We start from the raw sequence: 18,049 nt of genomic DNA, 5'->3' as shown, positions 1-18,049 counted from the left end.
CCGCCCGCCCGCCCGCGCGCGCCCGCCCGCCCGCCGGCCTCGGGGAGCCGGAGCCGTCCGCGGGGCGGGGCGGGGCGGCCACCCACCATGGAGCCCCAGCGCCGGGAGCTGCTCGCCCAGTGTCAGCAGAGCCTGGCCCAGGCCATGACCGAGGTGGAGGCCGTGCTCGGGCTGCTCGAGGCCGCGGGAGCGCTGAGCCCCGGCGAGCGGCGGCAGCTGGACGAGGAGGCGGGAGGCGCCAAGGCGGAGCTGCTGCTCAAGCTGCTGCTGGCCAAGGAGCGGGACCACTTCCAGGACCTGCGGGCGGCGCTGGAGAAGACGCAGCCTCACCTGCTGCCCATTCTCTACCTGAACGGCGTCGTCGGGCCGCCACAGCCCTCCGAGGGCGCCGGTGAGTGGCAGACCCCCGCGGCCCGGCCTCTCGGACCGCTTTCCACCATCTCTCTTTGCAGCTCTGAGTCGGGGGAACTCGCGAGGGCCACTCATCCACCTGGCGCCGGCCGCGCGGGTGGAGCCTTCCCTCCCTTAGCGGGTCTGGGGAGGGGGCCCTGCGTGGTCCTCTACTTCGCACCTCCTCCCTCAGTCCCCGCCTGTCGCTGTGAACAATGCCCGGCACTGTGGGCCTCGACTCTCCGGGTGCCACGGCATCGGGGTGCTCCTGAGGCCAGCAGGTCCAGCCGCGGGGCGACCTCGGAGGGATATCCGGCAGTCTCTCCTAAGGCTCTTCATCATCCAACAGTCATTTTGGAGTCTCTGCTAGCTTTTAATCGGTGATACGGTCTAGAAGAATGGGAATTGGGCCAGAACTGGTCCTCCTGAATTCTGGTCCCTGCCACCCCGTTTGATGATAACTGGTGCCGTTTCACTTTCTGGCTCTCTCTGCTCCCTTTGCCCAGAGCTCAGTCTGTTTGCTCGCCCAGACTTGTGCTTGATTATGCACAATGCCTGCTAGGTTTCTTTGGAAACTGTGGGCCTGGAAAAGTTGGGGAAGTTGCATTGCACCATGGGAAAATCCTAGTAGTGGCTGCTGGGGCTCAGATCCCTCCCTGGCGGTGCTGAGCTGCCTGAGGAGGGAAGGCTGGTGGCTGGTGCCCTTGGGTGATGGATTTGTGAGTATTCCTGTGTGTGTGTGTGGGGGGGGGAGGGGGTACTACTGGGTGTTTGTGATAAATGATAGGCCTGGCCTGGTTGGGGAATGTGGAAAGCCAGCCTTTTAGACAGAAGCTCGAGGAAAAAGGCACAGCACTGAGGAAGGAAGAGAACCTGCATTTATTAGGCACCTACTGTTGTGGCAGGCACTCTGCCTTATTACATTTATTGTTACCATTCTGTGAGCTGTCTACTTATTATTACTTTGCCAGAGAGAAAACTCTGGCTTGGAGTGGTTAAAATGCTCAGAGTATTAGGCACCAGGAGTTTTCAATTATGACCTATTGTTTTGTTGAACACGTTCAGAGCCCAAAAGTGGCAAATGGCACCTTTTCTATGTCTTGACCTTGTTTTAAGAGTGAACAGAGAGGGCTGACAAAGCAGCCCTGAGTAACTGTAGGCCAGAGGCTGATGAAACCCATTTATTTGGCTGTTAAAAGCCTCACTTATTAAGGGGGTGATTTTATAAGCTGTTCCTGGTTAGAGCTGCAGTGTATATTGGCCATCTCAACCTCACATCTTGTAGTGGAGGAAACTGATGTACAAGGAATAAACTGCTGGTCACACAGTGCGCATCATTTCATCGGTGGTCCTCTGTCTCCACTTTGGGATTTCTGACTCTAGCATTTATATCCCTCAAGCCTGCATTCTGTCCCCCCAGTTTTGGTCGTATTTGAGTCGCTGGGCAAACCCAGTCTCCTGGGATGGTGGTTTGGAGGATGCTGAGGAGGGCTGTCACATGTGTCCATGAGGATAAAGAGACAGGGAACTCTCACTGGGGTAATTGTTTTTCTCCTTAATTGCTTTCATCTTTCTATTTTTGAAGGAGAAAGTTTGTCAAGGAAGTGCATAAGTTAGAGTGCAGACCCACGTCCTCCCTGGGATGTGTTTGAATCAGTGCTAGCTTTAATCTCTGGAATAGTTGGACGGATTGCCATTAGTTAGTTCCCCCTGCTCTGTGCCTGGCAGAGGAGGTGGGGCCTCGCTTGGGCTGAGGTTGTAGGAGCTGGTCCTGACCTCTGAGGAAGGGATGGACTATGGTTTGGGTTTTCCTCCTGAGGGCAGTGATTGAAGACCCTAGTTTTACCACAGAGCAGAATTCTGTGGCTTTCCAGAGGGTCATGCAAGCCTCAGGAAAATAGTTGTCGGGGGGAAAGTTATGTTGATTTTAGTTAACGCTTCTTTAGAGAAAAATTAGGGCAGCATTTGGTATGGCAAAATAGAGCTTCTGGGGAGGGGTGATGTGGTGTGCAAATAAACAGTAGCGTTGGGACCTTTGTAAAGGATGAGTTATTGTGCACTGGTTTTCCAACTTTTTTTTTCTCTCTTTTAGCCAGCGAGCTCTTCTGGGGCAAAGCTCAGTACAGGGCTGGAGGCACCTTTCTGTAGGCACGCAGGTCCATGGCTCTGCCTGTAGTCGGCCTCTGTGCAAGGCCCTTGCGAGAGCCCGAGAGACAAACCAGCTGCCTTCCCAGGGATCCACAGCATCAAGGGGCAGCCAGTTTGTCATGTCTCTTTGCAGGTGCTGCCATCATCCAGTTAGGGACTTTCCTGGTGGTTTCCGCACGCTTTGTGGGCCCCTGGTCCAGAATGCCCATTCCCTGGCTGGCACCTGTGCGCTGGGATTTTGGTCCACTGCAGGCAAATGATGGCTGGTAGCTCCCCACAAGGGCCTGGAGCCCAGGGTGAAACTAGCCTGGGAGGTCCTGGGTAGATGAGCCAACCACGGGCTCATGCTCAGAGCCCCAGACATTTATAACCCACCGTGCTCAGGCCTGGGGTATGAAGATGACTAACAAGCATACCATGTTGTTTTATTTCGGGGGCAGGGACATTCCTATTCCAGGGTTGATGGTACCTTGCTGCTCAGCATTTTGAATCTCACTGCATACTTCCATGTCTCACTTAATTCTGTAGCAACCCCAGGGAGATGGGGGTGGTGGTGCCTTATCTGCATTGCACTGGGTTCTGCACTCACATCTCTATGGTTTGAGGACAGGCCAGAAGTTGCAGAAAGGGGCAGAAAGGAGGCTGAGTCGAGACTAAGCCCAGTCCTCCTGGTTCCGTGTTGGGGTGTTTTTCCTGTCACCTGATTAGGCCCCCTCAGTACAATTTCAGGCCATCTCCTACATTCGGAAACTCTGGAATTATGAAGCCTTTCCTGTGCCAATACATGCATCTGTGAGGAAGAGGTGATCACCTTTGCCCCTGCTGGCAGTGGTAGTAAGAGGGAGGACTCTTGTTCTTGGAATGGCTCAGGTGTCTCATGTTTTTTCTGCAGGTGTACCAGGATCTTGTTTGGTCATTCAGAACCTGCTCGGTCCTTTGTCATTTGTTTCTCTTTGCTTCAGTTACTGACACCTAGGTTTTCTCGCTTGAAGACCTTTGACTGCCTGTCCCTGGAGTGAGGGTCCTTTCCTGGCCAGAAGCCTCAATGTCTTCATCTGTGAGATGGGGCTAAGGGTGCTAGGCTGCCTGTCTCAGCCACTGGGAGGGAGGAATGTAATTGGGGAGGATGGAAGTGCCTGGTCCTGTGCTTTCCCCAGGTGGGGCTGCACCGCAGATGGAGACGGGTGGGTAGGATGTAATTCCAGCCCGCAGCTTGCCATCTAGTTGGGGGAATGGGTCACTCAGGAGAGTGACATTATGCGATAGATCAATTGAGTGATATAGACACAGGTAGGCTTTTTCTTCCTTTTAAAACACTGATTAGCACATACTTTCCCTGAATACTCTCATCTACCTCTGGTGGCTCTAAGTACCACCCAAACGTGAAGGTCTTCTCAAACCACGTCACCCCAGGCATCTCTTATGGGACAGAAGTGGCAGAACTTGGTAGCTGCTCCTGTGTGCTCAGAGATGCAAGTTTCCTTCTCATCCCCTCTATGTGCCTTCTCTGAAGCATCCTAGCGAGCTGCTGACTTGGCTTCCCCAGAGGCAAGAGACTGGAGACAGCGGTGGCTGCTGGACAAAGGCCTTCGAGGAGGGACTGGGGCTCAAGCTGGGTGTCAGAGAGGCCGTGTGGACGTGCAGAGGCAAAGGAGGAGGACGTGCTGGTTCAGATTGTGGAAATGAGACCAGCCTGAGCAGAGGGCGGCACAGGCTCTGGGTGGATAGGGGTGCAAAGGTGATCCAGAGGGACCACGATGGCTAGGCTGAGCGAAGGGTTTGGATGGCACTACGAATTTAGACACTGTGCACTTGTCGGAAGTTAAAGCTGGAGGAAATTTTTTTTTTTTTTTTTTTTAAAGGACTAACTTGCCAGGCTTTTCCAGCAGGATGAGAGCTGGTGACTGCCACTTGTCAGGTGTGGATTGTTTATTATTCATTAGAGATTTCCTGGGCCTTTTGTTCTCTGTCTGCTCTCTTCAGGTACCAGCTACATCGTCTTCATCTACTCCAGCCTGGAGGGTCAGCAGGGACGGAGACATAAGTAAAAGTTCCAACCATTGTAGATTTTCTTTTGGTTCTTTTAACTGTGTTATTTGAGAGGAAGTGGTGGAGGAACTTGAAAGTAAGCAGAAAAGAGAAATTTATTGTATAGTATTCCAAGAGCTTGGGATGGATGGGAGAAACCAGCCTTGAGGTGATTGATCCCCGAATGTGATGCTTTTCCTGTGGGCCTGGAGCATGGTCTCAGGACCCCAAGGATTTCATCTACATGGCCCCTGGCCAGAGACTAAAGGGAGCTCAATCTAATCAGCCCAGACAGAACATCTTATGGAAGGGTTCTGCGTGGCCGGACTAGGGTCTCTGTCCATGTCAGGCCCAGTCACTGTGGCCAGGGCTGGGGACTAAGACTGGCTCAGCAGCTGACACAATGAATACAGTAGGGTGATGGGATGCTGTCACTGGCAGCCCGTACAGTATCATGGTTCTTTCGACTGGGGGGAAGTGGTTCTCCAAAGGGAGGATGTTGGTGCGGCTAAAACATCAGATGAATATCCACCATAGGTGGTCCCATCTTTGTGTGATGATGCAACTCGCAGGCGAGGTCATCACTGGAGTGGGGTGGGGCAAGGTGGCCATCTTTTACTAAGTTTTAGACTTTGAGCAGAGCAGTTCAGCTTATCTCCTACTCTACAAAACAGTGGAAACAATAACTGCTTCACTATGCTATTTGACAATCAGTAGCACGAAGTTATTTTGTTATTGTGGCGAGCAGTATAGCCTGGAAGCAGCCTTAGGACCAGAAACCTGGCATTCTCCTGATTTTTCTGAGAGCTCCTTGTAAACTGTGCTAGAGCTGCGTTTACCGTGGCTGTGGGTCATCAAGAGTAGAATATAATCTCTCTGAATTCACTGTTGTATTCCTGATGCCTAGAATAGAGCCTAGCCCAAGATAGGTGTTCAGTAAATTTCTGTTGAATGGATGAGTAGTCTGCTGTGTGTAGAATGAATGGTGTCTCCTGCGTAAGTCCAGGTTCTCTTCCGAAATGCGTTTATAAGTGGTGACTTCGCGGTGACAGAAGGTTGTGGGAGTGTAGGAAGGCTAGAGTGAGTCCCAGATGCACACACGGATGTCACCACCCACGGTACGTCTGTGATGGAAGCAGGTGGTGTGACATTGATGTCTGAAGTTCCCAAGGTTACCCATCAGGTATCAGCACGGTGGGGCTGGCTGCCAGGAGCCATGTGGAGTGCCCACATTGGCTGTTGAGGGATTGGAGACACCTTTCCTTTTCACACTCAGAATTTGAATATCAGCTTGGTGTCCTCGAAAGAGACCTGGATGGGGATCTGCTTCTAACTGTGCGACATCTTGACCTTGGATGAACTTCTTAGCCACCTGGTGCTTGGGGGTTTTTCCAATGTAGCAGTCAAACTAGAAGTTTAGCATTGACAAAGTAAGGGCTTGCTCAGTCCAGTGGGATTCTCAGCACTGCCAAGGTGGTATTAGGTCCAAGGAAACTTGGATTAGGAAACTAGATTCTGAGGCTTCTTCTAGGTCTGCACCATGGTTACTATTTTCTGATTTAGTGTTAGGGTTGAGTGATTTTTTTGATACTCTGGCTTTATATTTCCTGAAAAAGTGAGCAGACTAGGGGAAATGTTTGTCTTAGGTTTCTTTGGTTTTTTGCCCCCTACCTTGTTCCAGCCACTTATATATTCTGCAGACCAGTACAAGGAGGCTCTTCAATAAGTCTGTAAACTTGGGAAGGCGTGAGCCACAGAAAAATTGGGCATAGAGCAAGAGGGCTGAGCTGCTTATCAGTCTGCGCAGAGGGTGGCCCAGTTGGTTAAACATCTGACTTTGTAGCATCTGATGTTGTAGCAAATGTCAGAATTTCCTTCCTTTGTATGACTGAATAATATTTCATTGCATGGATAGACCACATTTTATTTATCCATTCATCTGTCGGTGAACATTTGAGTTGCTTCCACCCTTTGGCTTTGTGAATAAAGCTGCTATCAAAGTTGATGTACAAATACCTCTTGGAGTCCCTGCTTTCAGTCTTTTGGGGATATATATACTGGTAATTCTACATTTGATTGTTTTTTTTTTTTTTTTTTTTTTTTGAGGAACTGTCCTGTTTGCTTTGAGTTTTAATTATGAAATCCATAAGGTCCAAGCATCTTGACTCAAGGATGAATGGCCTGGTTGGAGTCCAAGTTCCAACATTTTCTTTCCTTTTTTCTTCTAAAACTTGTAGATTTTTGCCTGCAGCCTACTTTGGAAAGTTCAGGACAGTTTCTTTGGACTTTAAAGAAAGATTTCAGTTTCAGTAGTTATGTCTGACTTTTGAGGCCAGAAGTTAACTACAATCCCAGCAACATTCACATCTGGCAGCTGAAGGGTGTTCACGTATCTCCGTCTCGTTTCCAGTACTAATATCTCCATCCCCAAAGGCCTTGAAGTATGTTTGTTATTTCTGCTTTGTGCACACTTTCTCCTTACCCCACTCTGGGTTGGTTTAGTTTGGTTTCTCAGTCTTGGATCCAGGGTAATGGCTAGCAAGATTTTCTTTCTAGGTCAGCATTTCCCAAGGAAACGTCTTCTTAGCACTGGCCTGGTGGGATGTTAGTGGTGTTACTTGACGAGAGGGTTCTGTGGTCAAAGCATTTGAGCAGTGCTGGTTTGAGCAGGTCATACAGGCTCCCTTACTGGGAGCCTCTTGAGAGCCCAATAGGCCAGTATGCTTGGAGATTTCACTGGAGTGGGTTCACCATGCAGTGTTTCCCGAACGGATTTGACCACAACATCTTTTTTCATTGAGCATCTTGCGACATCAGAATTCTGAGAAGCGTACTTTCTGGAACATTTAGCATTAGTGCACAGAGCTGGAACATCAGTGTACGCCATCTTTTTTTTCAAACTTTCTCCCCGTTCTCTCTCTCTTGGGGTGCCGGACCTTGAACTTCCTCATCTCCTAAACTCCAGTACCAGCTGACGTAGGCATGTGCGATTCTGGGGCCAGATCTTTTGGATGTGTGGATAACTTAGATATGCCGTAGAATCTGGGACCAGAAGATGTTGAAGTGGTATGAACCCTGACCTCTCTGGGCCTCCATTTCTCCAGTGTAGCTCGACAAGAATGAAGTTTGACTTCATGATGGCTGTTCTTTCAGATGGTGAAACCTCTTGTGGTCATTGTCGTCTTTTTTTTTTTTTTTTTTTTAAGTAAGTTCTATGCCCAATATGGGGCTTGAACTCACAACCTTGAGGCCAAGCGTCGCATGCTCCATCTGTTGAGCCAGCCAGGTGCCTCCCGTCTTGTGGTTTTTTTTAGGTCTGTTTTATTTTAAATATTTTTTTTTTAGTTTTTTTTTTTTTTTTAATGACTATTCATTTTTGAGAGACAGAACATGAGTGGGGGCGGGGCAGAGAGAGAGGGAGACACAGAATCCAAAGCAGGCTCCAGGCTCTGAACTGACAGCACAGAGCCCAACACGGGGCTTGAACTCACGGACCGTGAGATCATGACCTGAGCCAAAGTCTGACGCTTAACCGACTGAGCCACCCAGACGCTATTTTTGAATATTTTTGAATATTTTGAATATTTTTATTTTATTTTACTTTTTTCAATGGGCTCCACACACAACATGGGACTTGAATTCATGACCCCGAGATCAAGAGTCACACGCTCCACTGACTGAGCTGGGCCGGCGCCCTGTCTTGTGGTCTTCTTTGGGTCTGAGTGAGTAGGCTTGGGCTTTGGTCCCCAGTCAGGGTTTCCGGGGCCACCTGGTGAGCATGTGTGATCTGTCCTGGTGGTGTGACACCTGCAGGTCTGGGACTGGCTAACCGTTGGTACTGGACTGGGGAGCAGGAAGATAGTCTCTGCCCTAAGAGTGCTACGTCATTTCTGGGAAGACCATTGACACAGAGGAATGAGCCAGGTGGCTCAAGCATCGGTGGTAGATTTGGGGCCAGGGAGGGAGGCCATAAGACTGGAGACGGCTGGGTGTCATGAACCAGTCTTGGGGCCTCCCACAGACTGGGATTTAAATCCTGGCTCTTCCATCTTAGGCTGTGGGACTTCAGCAAATTGCTTACCCTCTCTGGGTCTTCTTTCTCCTTACCTGTAAAAAGGCTAATAGTATTTTCCCAGGGCTTTGGTGAGGACTGAGGCGATTTATGTGAGGTGAGGGCAAGCTACTGGAGCTGCTGCTGCTCTTGGGAGAGTCCTGTCCTTGAGAGGAGAGCCAGTGTCCCACCTGGGCTGGGAGTCAGGAGGTATCATAGGGCCCATGCCCTTCCTGGAGTCAGGGGAAGTCTAGAGTGTGCACGGACCAGGAGGCCCATCTCCTTGGGCTGCTCAGGACACACTTTCACGGTTGCTTTGGTCCTGGAGCCTACATTTGTTTTTAAATTTTATTTATTTTATTTTTGAGAAAGAGAGAAAGCACGAGTCGGGGAGGGGCAAAGAGGGAGAGAGAGAGAATCCCAAGCAGGCCCCTCACTGACAACCCCAAGGCGGGGCTTGAACCCACGAACCATGAGATCATGACCTGAGCCGAAGTCAGACACTTAACCAGCTGAGCCACCCAGGCGCCCCATGGAGGCTACATTTTGAGGAGGAATGCATTGCCACTGGCTTCACAAGACTGTGGGAGTAGCTTATTTTGGAGGAAAGGAGACTTAGAGGGGCTTGGATACCTGTTTTCAAATGGATACAGGGCAGTGGTGAGACCTGATTCTTCTGGACACCAGAGAGCTGAACATGGTCTGACAGGTTAAAGATATTGGGAAGTAGAACTGAGTTTGACTTAAGGAGGGACTTGCCCCCCTCCTTCCTTTCCTTTTAAACTTTATATTACACCTCTTTCTTTTTCTAAATTTTTTAAGAGTTTTTTATTTTTAAGAGAGAGAGAGAGAGAGACAGAGTGTGAGCTGGGGAGGGGCAGAGAGAGAGGGAGACACAGAATCCCAAGCAGGCTCCAGGCCCTGAGCTGTCAGCACAGAGCCTGACACAGGGCTTGAACCCACAGACTGCGAAATCATGACCTGAGCTGAAGTCGGATACTTAACCGATTGAGCCATCCAGGTGCCCCCATATTGCACATCTTTCAAACACACACAGGGACGGAGTGTGTAATGTAAAGCATGGTCCACTCTCCCAACAACTTTTGCTTTCCTCAGTAATGTAAAACAAGCTCTAGACAGTGTACCGCTTCCCTATAAATGCTCTAACAGATAATAAGGCCTTTTAAAGAAACATAACCAGAAGACCATTTTTACAACCAACAATATTCATGATAATTCAATGTCGTCTCCTACTCACTTGATACTCGGTTTTCCTTGTCTCAGAAACGCCTTTTTTGGGGCGCCTAGGTGGCTTAGTCAGTTGAGCATCCCACTCTTGATTTCAGCTCATGTCACGACCTCAGCGTTCGTGGGATCGAGCCCCACATCGGGCTCTGCTCTGACAGTGTGGAGCCAGCTTGGGATTCTCTCTCTCCCGCTCTCTCTCCTCCCCTCCCCCACCCATACTCTTTCGCTCTCTCGCTCTTGTGCTCTCTTTCAAATAAACGTTAAAAGAAAAGAGAGATGGCTTTTTATGGATGGTTTGTTCAAATGAGGATTTTAATAAGGTTCACACGTTGCATTTAGTTGATGTCTGCCTTCTGAGTCTCTTCCATAATCCCCGGCAGCTTCCCTGCCTCTGGTCTCTTGCTTAAGAAAGAGCCTGCCAGTGCCATCCAGCCATGGCGTCGACTGTTCTAGATCTCTTCCCGGAGAGTCCACATAGGGTAACCACAGGGTGGTTACTAAGAGAATGGGCTGTGGAGTCCAACCATAAAGCTCTTTGACCTCAGTTTCCTCATGGGGCTGTTACAAACAATTAAATGAAAACATAGGAAGTGTAAATGTTTATTATGACTTAAATGTTTAAAAAAAGTTTTATTTATTTTGAGAGAGAGAGAGAGAACGAGCAGGGGAGGGGCTGAGAGAGAGGGAAACAGAGAATACGAAGCAGGCTCCACACCGTTAGTGTGGAACCTCAGGAACTGTGAGATCATGACCTGAGCCAAAACCAAGAGTTGGATGCTTAACGGATGGAGCCACCCAGGCGCCCCTTAAATTTTGATTTTAAGCTGTAGGGCTCTTTTCATTGAGTGGACTTGTACGTGAAAGCCAGCTGTGTAAAGCAGACGAAGTGACGACAAAAGTGGTGAGTGTGCGTGGAGGCCTAGAGCGTGCCGGTTTTCCTTGTGGCCTCCCCGAGGCCCCTCTGCAGAGGTGCGTGAGGTTCTCCAGGGTTCACGGAACACAGCTTGAAAACCACTTGTTGGGATGCTTTTGTTTCAAGATGCTCCCCATGTGGAGAAAGAGAAGAGCCACCTTCCTTTGCCTCAGCTGAGCTGGGCTGGCGAGTCACAGCTGGGACCCAGAGGCTGCCATCAGTGACAGCTATGTTTCCGGGAGATACTCTTGTCTTTGTCTGCTTCCTCTGTTTACCTTTGTAGGTTTCCTTTTGGGATGAACCATGCTCTCAAAAATGACAAATGACCACAATGCGGCTGATAAAAAACAACAACAAAAAAAACAACAAACCACGCTCTCTGCTATCCAAGACAGTACTGTGGTTAGGAGCACAGTGCAACCCCCATCCATTGGGGTCCCTTGTAGTGGGAAGTGAGTGCCGTTTTTGAAAAATTCTTCTTATTCTTTTGTTTGCTTGTTCGTTTATATTGTCACTAGCTGGCATTACCCCTACATTGCATAAGGGAACTGTTGCTGCGTGCATGAATGAGCCCCTGCTGATATGCAGCCTGCAGGCGGAGTCCCTGCGCCCGCCGCCTGTGTGTGAAGCAGCAGCTTCCGAGGTAATCAGCCACAACCCTGAGCTGCTGCCTTGGTGGCCGTCTCCAGCCAGTGCGTGTTCTCTCTGCCCACAGTGTTTTTCTAGGTGTGATGTGTCTCTCAGGCCTCTTTCTGAGTCAACCTCAGGTTGCTTGTCTGGATGGTACCTGTCTGACTCCTTAGGATGGCCTGGGATCCCCAGATGAGTCTTCTGAGACCTCATTTGACCGTTGTGAGTCTGCTGTCCACATGTGAAAATCTGTCCAGCCAATGGGGAGTGATGTGAGAACAATTGGAAAGAGAATTTTATTTTTATATTGTGATGTAAGAAGTCATGCTTTAAAAAGTTATAATCACCTTTTTTTTTTTTTTTTAATGTTTATTTCAAGAGAGGGAGAGCACGTGAGTGAGCACGAGCTGGAGGGGGGAAGAGAGAGAGGGAGAGAGAGAGAATCCCAAGCAGGGCCCTTGCTGTCAGCATACAGCCCAACGTGGGCTCGATCTCATGAACTGTGAGATCGTGACCTGAGCCAAAATCAAGAGTTGGATGCTTAACCGACTGAGCCACCCGGGCATCCCTGTAATGACCTTTTCAATATTCCCGATAATCTCTATTCTTACCCAGAGTAGCCTTTTTTTCTTACCTGACCAGAACTTTCTTTTTGTGTTTGTATTTCTTAAGCAGCTTATGATTGTTGAATGTCACAGTTGGGAAGGGTCTTGGAGACTACTTTGCCCAAACAGCGTATTTTGTAAATGACCAACAGCAGTCTATAGACACAAAGGGACTCCACCAGGATCGTATAGCATGCCACTGGCAGAGCTGAACACAGGACCCAGATGTCCTCCCAGGTGGGGGCTCCTTCCAAGGCATCTCTGTCAGCCATAGGCTGGGTGGGGAGCTGAGGGAACCTTAGCTGGTTTTTCCTGATCTGGCCTGGCTTTGCAAGCACCGGCTTTCCAGCGAGGGAGAGCAAGAAGCAGGTGTCTCAGTTCGCGGAGCTGTGCTCTAGCTTCTCATTCCTGACCATTGAGAAAAGCCTTTACCAGTCTGTGCGACTGATGTTTACGTTCTACAGATGGGCAGACTGGGCCAAGAGAGGCTCGCTGGCTTTGCTCCGGGCCACCAGCTGCTGCGAGGCTGGGCAGGCTTTGGAGTCCTTGTCAGTTTCTTTATAAAGACTGCATTTGTTGTGTGTACTTCAGCCCATCCGGTGCAGGTCCCCATTGAGTTGTCTGTGTCCTGAGCCTTGGACACTTCTTGCCACAACACTCATTCATTCAGCACCTGTCACACAGGGGACTGTCTGGATGTAGACATAGGGCATGACATCTAAATTTAGTGCTGAGTCAGAGAATGGGTTTGGTATTGGCAGGAGATACCTCCTTGCCTCATTCTTTTTGTGACACAGCAAAAACCTCCAGTGCTGTAGCTTCTTATTGCTTAGTCACAGGACAGAGTTCAAGCAGGAAAATGACGCTACCGAGCCTCTTGCCCCAGAGGAGAAAGTTGTCAACAAAGATAAGAGGGTAGAGGCCTGTGGACGCTGAGTTGGGACCTACCTTCATGCCTAACATTGGTGGGAGCTGGATATAGGAAAAAGCAAGAAAGTAGATAAAACTAAAATGTGCTAGTTCTGGGTCTTTCTATGGAAAAAAATACAGCTGAACCTGAAGCAGCTTAGAATTTAGGGGCTATGTGTGTGCGAGTTACGTATATATGCCTTTCTGTTCACCCAGCTCATTTCTGATAGGAAATGGCGGACTGCCTTTATAAATCAAATCCTGTCCTATTTTCTCTTCCATTTTATGAACCCAGCGGGAGGGAGCAAAGCAGTGAACAGTTGTCCTTACTTTCTGTGCCAGATTGTGGAATTTCGTGTAAGCTTGTTCTTCCGTCAGCCCCCCTCATTTCAAGGCTTCTCGTGAAAACTCACTGGACGTGGCCACAGTGTCGTCTTGTGTGAGGTCACCTGGCTTTAGGGTGGAGCCCAGATTCAGACTCAGATTTTACCAGTGGGTCCATCCATCCATCTGCCCACCCATCATCCGTGCAGCATGTCCCTGATCAGTGCTCTGCTAAGTGCTGAGTGTGAAAAGGTGAGAAAACCCTTAGCATCCTCCATGAATGGCTCCACAGACTTGTACCAAACACTCCTTTTAGCTGCAGTATATATCCTATCGTTCATCGAAGGTTTTTCTTCTCTGTTGCTCTGTCATGGAGCTTTTAGGAATGCCAGAAAGTTATCAGCCCGGCCTATTGACTTCCTGTTCCTCACCTTCCATTTGGTGGTTTCAAGCAAATGGCATGGGTTTTTGTTTGTAAAAAGCTGTAAGATCCTCAGAATGACGAAGAAGATGGTTCCTGCCCACTAGGAGTTTAGTGTCTCATTGGAGAGCCCCGGCGTGAGGGAGCAGCCGTCCAGCAGGGCACATCCCCCAGAGCAGATGAGGCTGCCTCAAGGAGAGGGGAGTGTACAGCGAGCTGGGTGTGGGCAGATGGCCGACAGGCTGGATGGGTGCTGGGGAGGCACAAGGAGGCGTGCGGGCCCCGTGAAGGTGGGACGCGGGGCAGGGGCAGGAGACTCGGAGGAGAATCCATACTGTGAATGGTGGGTCTTTACGGGAATTCTGAGCTTCTGCTTGGGGTGTGCACTTAGCAGGCACTGGGAAGATGAGCCCAGGCCAACCAGGCCCTGGGAGGCACAAGGCAGGCCTGGTTGCTGCTTCCAGTCGTTCTTCCTGTGATCGGTTCTCCATGAGACGCCTTGAGCACGGGGCTGGAGAGAGAGGAATGGGTAGCATTGGCCTGGGGTGGGAGGGTGCACTGCCAGAGGAGGATGGGGTGAGGGGAATAGGCCCAGCAGCCTTTGCAGAATCCCTGGAGATGTGTGATTGGCTTTCTGTGATCTGTTAGCGGGACTGAAAAGTCAAATGTTTCCTAAGGTGCAAGTCTGAGAGTTAACGGCTGGGATATTTAGAAGTCAGCTCGTGAGTAGTGTAGGGATTGCTGTCTCATGTGCTGGCCTGCTCTTTGGGGAGGAGACAGGGGTGATTAAGGAATGAGGTGGTTGAGGGTAATGAGCGACCACTGGTCTCTAGCTGTGCCCCCTGGCCTGTTCACATAGCCTCTCCAGGCCTCATCCTTGTCTGTCTGATGGAGTCCGTGACACTGCCTTCTTCTGAGAGCTGGTGCGAAAGTGTGCACATAGGTGGTTGTATGCTGTGCAGATGGTTCACATTTCTATTGCACAGGATGCTTTGTTATTTTTTATTGTCTCATTTCATCTCATTAGCAGCCCCTTGTGGGGGGGGTGCTTATTCCACCTGACAAATGAGGGAACAGGTTGGGGAGGCCATGTCCCTTTGGGAGTTAGTTCAGAAGAATGGTTAAGAGCCTGTATCTGAGCCAAGTATTGGGTTCAAACTCTGGGCAAGTCACTTTCCCTCTCTGTGCCTCAGTTTTCTCACCTGTGAAATGAGGATAGAAATCGTACCTTGTATAGTAAGGAGTAAAGGATTTACTGTTTGTAAATTGTTTAGAGTAGTGCCTGGCACACAGCCCTATGTAAGCAGCGGCTGTTCTTTACGTTGTTATTAGTGACCCTGTCCCATGGCTGTTTAAGTGCCACCTTAAACTGACTTCCAGGGCAGGTTGGTTTGGTTTGTTTCCCCACACTATCCCACACTCAGGGTGTGGTCTCCAGACCAGTGCCGGTCTGTAAACTCTTGGTTCCTGATCTGTGATGAAGTTAGCACAGAGATCAGAATAAGTGTTTGGCAATTAGAGCGATTTGACCTTGCCAAGACTCATTGAACAGGTATAGACTGCTTCAGGTGCTGTCAGATCACATGGGGAGTCACATGTGGGAGGAGCCGTGCATAATCATCATCAGTGGTAGGACCATGTGACTGCAGATAAAAAAGTGGAGTGTCGTGATAGCTCGGCTCTGTTGCTGCCCACTCCTGAACAGTTGGCTTCCTTGGGAGGAACCTCTGCCAACCGAGCAGACCAGGCGAATCCACAGCATTTTGTAAGCCAGTGTGTGATGTTTGTGCTTCGGCAGTCTGTGACAGCTCAAGGCAGTGAGGTCTCCCCATGGAGATTTTTATTAATGAGCATTTGTTTCCATTCAGCGCCGTTGACGCTCACAGTAGCAAATGCCTTTCTTGCTATTCTCTTAGCAAGTGTGGTTCTGGCAGGTTTGTTAAGAATCCACTGTGAACTCTGTCCCTTTCCACCTCTTAGGCTGGCAGCAACTAGAAAGCTGGATGCTGTCCGTGCAAAGCAGAGTGTTGGGGGTGCAGGAGGTTACCCTGCTGATGTGGCCATCCTGAAACCTCCGGCAGGGCTCCCACAAAGCCATGGCCTTGCAGTTCCCCTCCTGGGTGGGGATCGCCCAGCTTCTCACACAGGTCCCTGAGGGGACAGGTTTAGGTTCACTGCAGTGCCCTGTGGGGTGGCATCTGTCCTTGGGGGAGATGGTGGGTGCAGCGGTGGGTCCTCTGCAGTAGTTGCAAATGGCTGGTGAGACACTCATGGCAGTGGAATCGATCCTAAAGCATAGCATTCAATGAGAAAGAAATAGAGTAAGGTGGATGATGCGGTGCTATTATGTAAATTAATCATACAGATGATACCCATTTTGCAAGAACACAAGATAAACACAAAAGAACAGTTGCTTGTGGATGTGGGGGAGGAGAATGGGCAGGGAAATGGCAATAAGAGGAAATCAAGCGAGGGAGGAAAGAACATCACTTTTCCTCCAGGCTGCTGTCTTTGAGGGAAGGGCCTGTTGCCTGCTCTCTCGGCTGTGCTCGATTGCTCAGTTTCTGGTGGTACAGCATCTGTGTGTCTTCGTGGAGCTGGCAACCTCCAGCAGATGGTTCACCCAAAACTGGCCTCGGTGAAGAGTTATCCATCCTGGTACTGGGCCACCAGATAGGGGCGGCTGTTCATGGAACAGTGGGCTCAGTAGGGACGCGGGTGTTTTAATAATCATCTAGGTAATTGTGAGGAGTAAGAGGTGAACAATGCTTGCTTTGAACTTGGCATTGTGAACAATGCTTGCAAAACCCCACACTCTCATCTTGGTCATAGTGGGAAAGTATGGGCAGTTATCCTGTAAGTCAGTTCATTGAAAAACAGCTCTGTTCCATGTGTTTATTGATCATATGATGCCAGGTACTACCAACTGTATAGAGAGACTGGGGATTTTGGCTTTAGGAAGGTAGAATCCTGTTTAGGAATAACTTTTTTTTTTTTTAATTTTTTTTTTTAATGTTTTTATTTATTTTTGCGACAGAGAGAGACAGAGCATGAGCAGGGGAGGGACAGAGAGAGAGGGAGACACAGAGTCAGAAGCAGGCTCCAGGCTCTGAGCTGTCAGCACAGAACCCGATGCGGGGCTTGAACCCACAGACTGTGATATCATGACCTGAGCCGAAGTTGGATGCTTAACCGACTGAGCCACCCAGGCGCCCCTAGGAATAACTTTTTAATTGGCAGAAGGTGCTGCTTTAGGGAAGGGGTTGACCTCCTGGCTGCTGGAAGTATTCAAGTAGAACTTCAGGCAGATAGAAAGAGTTCTGTCATGTTCATGGTTGGAATAGATGCTTCCTGCAGTCCTTCCTGTTCTGACTGAACGGGGCTTTAAATTTTAGGGCTCATGCTGATAATTAAAACAGAAAAGTTACTTGGTTAAAAAAATATAATTAGCCGTATGTATGGTCAAGAGTTTAGAAAAGGTAGATAATCAAAAGGAAAATAAGTTTATAGGTCATCTTACCAGCTGGAATTAACCTATGTACATTTTTTTCTTTTTTTTTTTTAAATTGTTTTTTAATGTTTATTTTTGAGAGAGAGAGAGAGATACAGACAGACAGAGCACAAGCAGGGGAGGGGCAGAGAGAGAGGAAGACATAGAAACCGAAGCAGGCTCCAGGCTCTGAGCTGTCAGCACAGAGCCCGACGTGGGGCTCAAACTCATAAACCGCAAGATCATGACCTGAGCCGAAGTCAGACGCTTAACCGACTGAGCCACCCAGGCGCCCCCTTTTTTTTCTTTTAAGAGTACGAAAGGAATCATCTTTAATGGTTGCAAGTATTACCCTATTATGAAGTGTATCACCAGTTCCCCCTGGCTGGAGATTCAGAGATTTCCCATTTTTCAGTATAAATCATGCTTTAGTGGATATCCCTATGCATAGATATTTGTGCACTTTTTTATTTCTTCAGGATAAGTTTCTGGAAGTGGTGACTCTTTTGGGTAAAAGGGAGTGGGTGTTTTGGGGGGCTGTTGATACACATTGGCAGGCTGATGGCACTGAGTCACTCCTAGGTTCTCTGGGTGTGGTTTTGGCTGTCTTCTTTAGAATCACCTGGGAAGCTCCTGAAAAATGAGACTCCAGGGCCCCACCCCAGGCCTCCTGAAACAGAATCTGGGAGTGGGCTGGTCTCCACATCTGTATGTTTCAGCATACAGGAGACCCTTCCACTCAGTGCATGGCCAGGCCTCAGAGCCAGAAGAGCCAGTTCGAGGACCTACCTCTGGGCACCCTTTTCCTTATCTGTAAAGTGGGTGTCTCAGAGTGGTTTTGATGAGCCGAAATGCTCTCTATGTGAATACATGTGTGAGTGTTTCTCTTACT

General features: G+C 49.3%; 1 protein-coding gene across 1 annotated transcript in view; it reads left to right on the top strand.

Moving 5' to 3' along the window:
* Positions 1–7: 7 nt before the first annotated feature.
* Positions 8–18,049, top strand: part of DLG5 (discs large MAGUK scaffold protein 5) — a 124,989-nt gene continuing 106,947 nt past the window's right edge. Inside the window, exon 1 of the mRNA XM_049645265.1 lies at positions 8–391. Within this exon, the coding sequence (XP_049501222.1) occupies positions 88–391 (304 nt within the window). The 5' untranslated portion in view covers positions 8–87. The remainder of the gene's footprint in view (positions 392–18,049) is intronic.

Source organism: Panthera uncia, chromosome D2 (genome assembly GCF_023721935.1).
Source record: "Panthera uncia isolate 11264 chromosome D2, Puncia_PCG_1.0, whole genome shotgun sequence".
NCBI lineage: Eukaryota > Metazoa > Chordata > Mammalia > Carnivora > Felidae > Panthera > Panthera uncia.
Note: the sequence above shows the minus strand (reverse complement) of the source record. Positions and strands in the feature narration are given on the sequence as shown.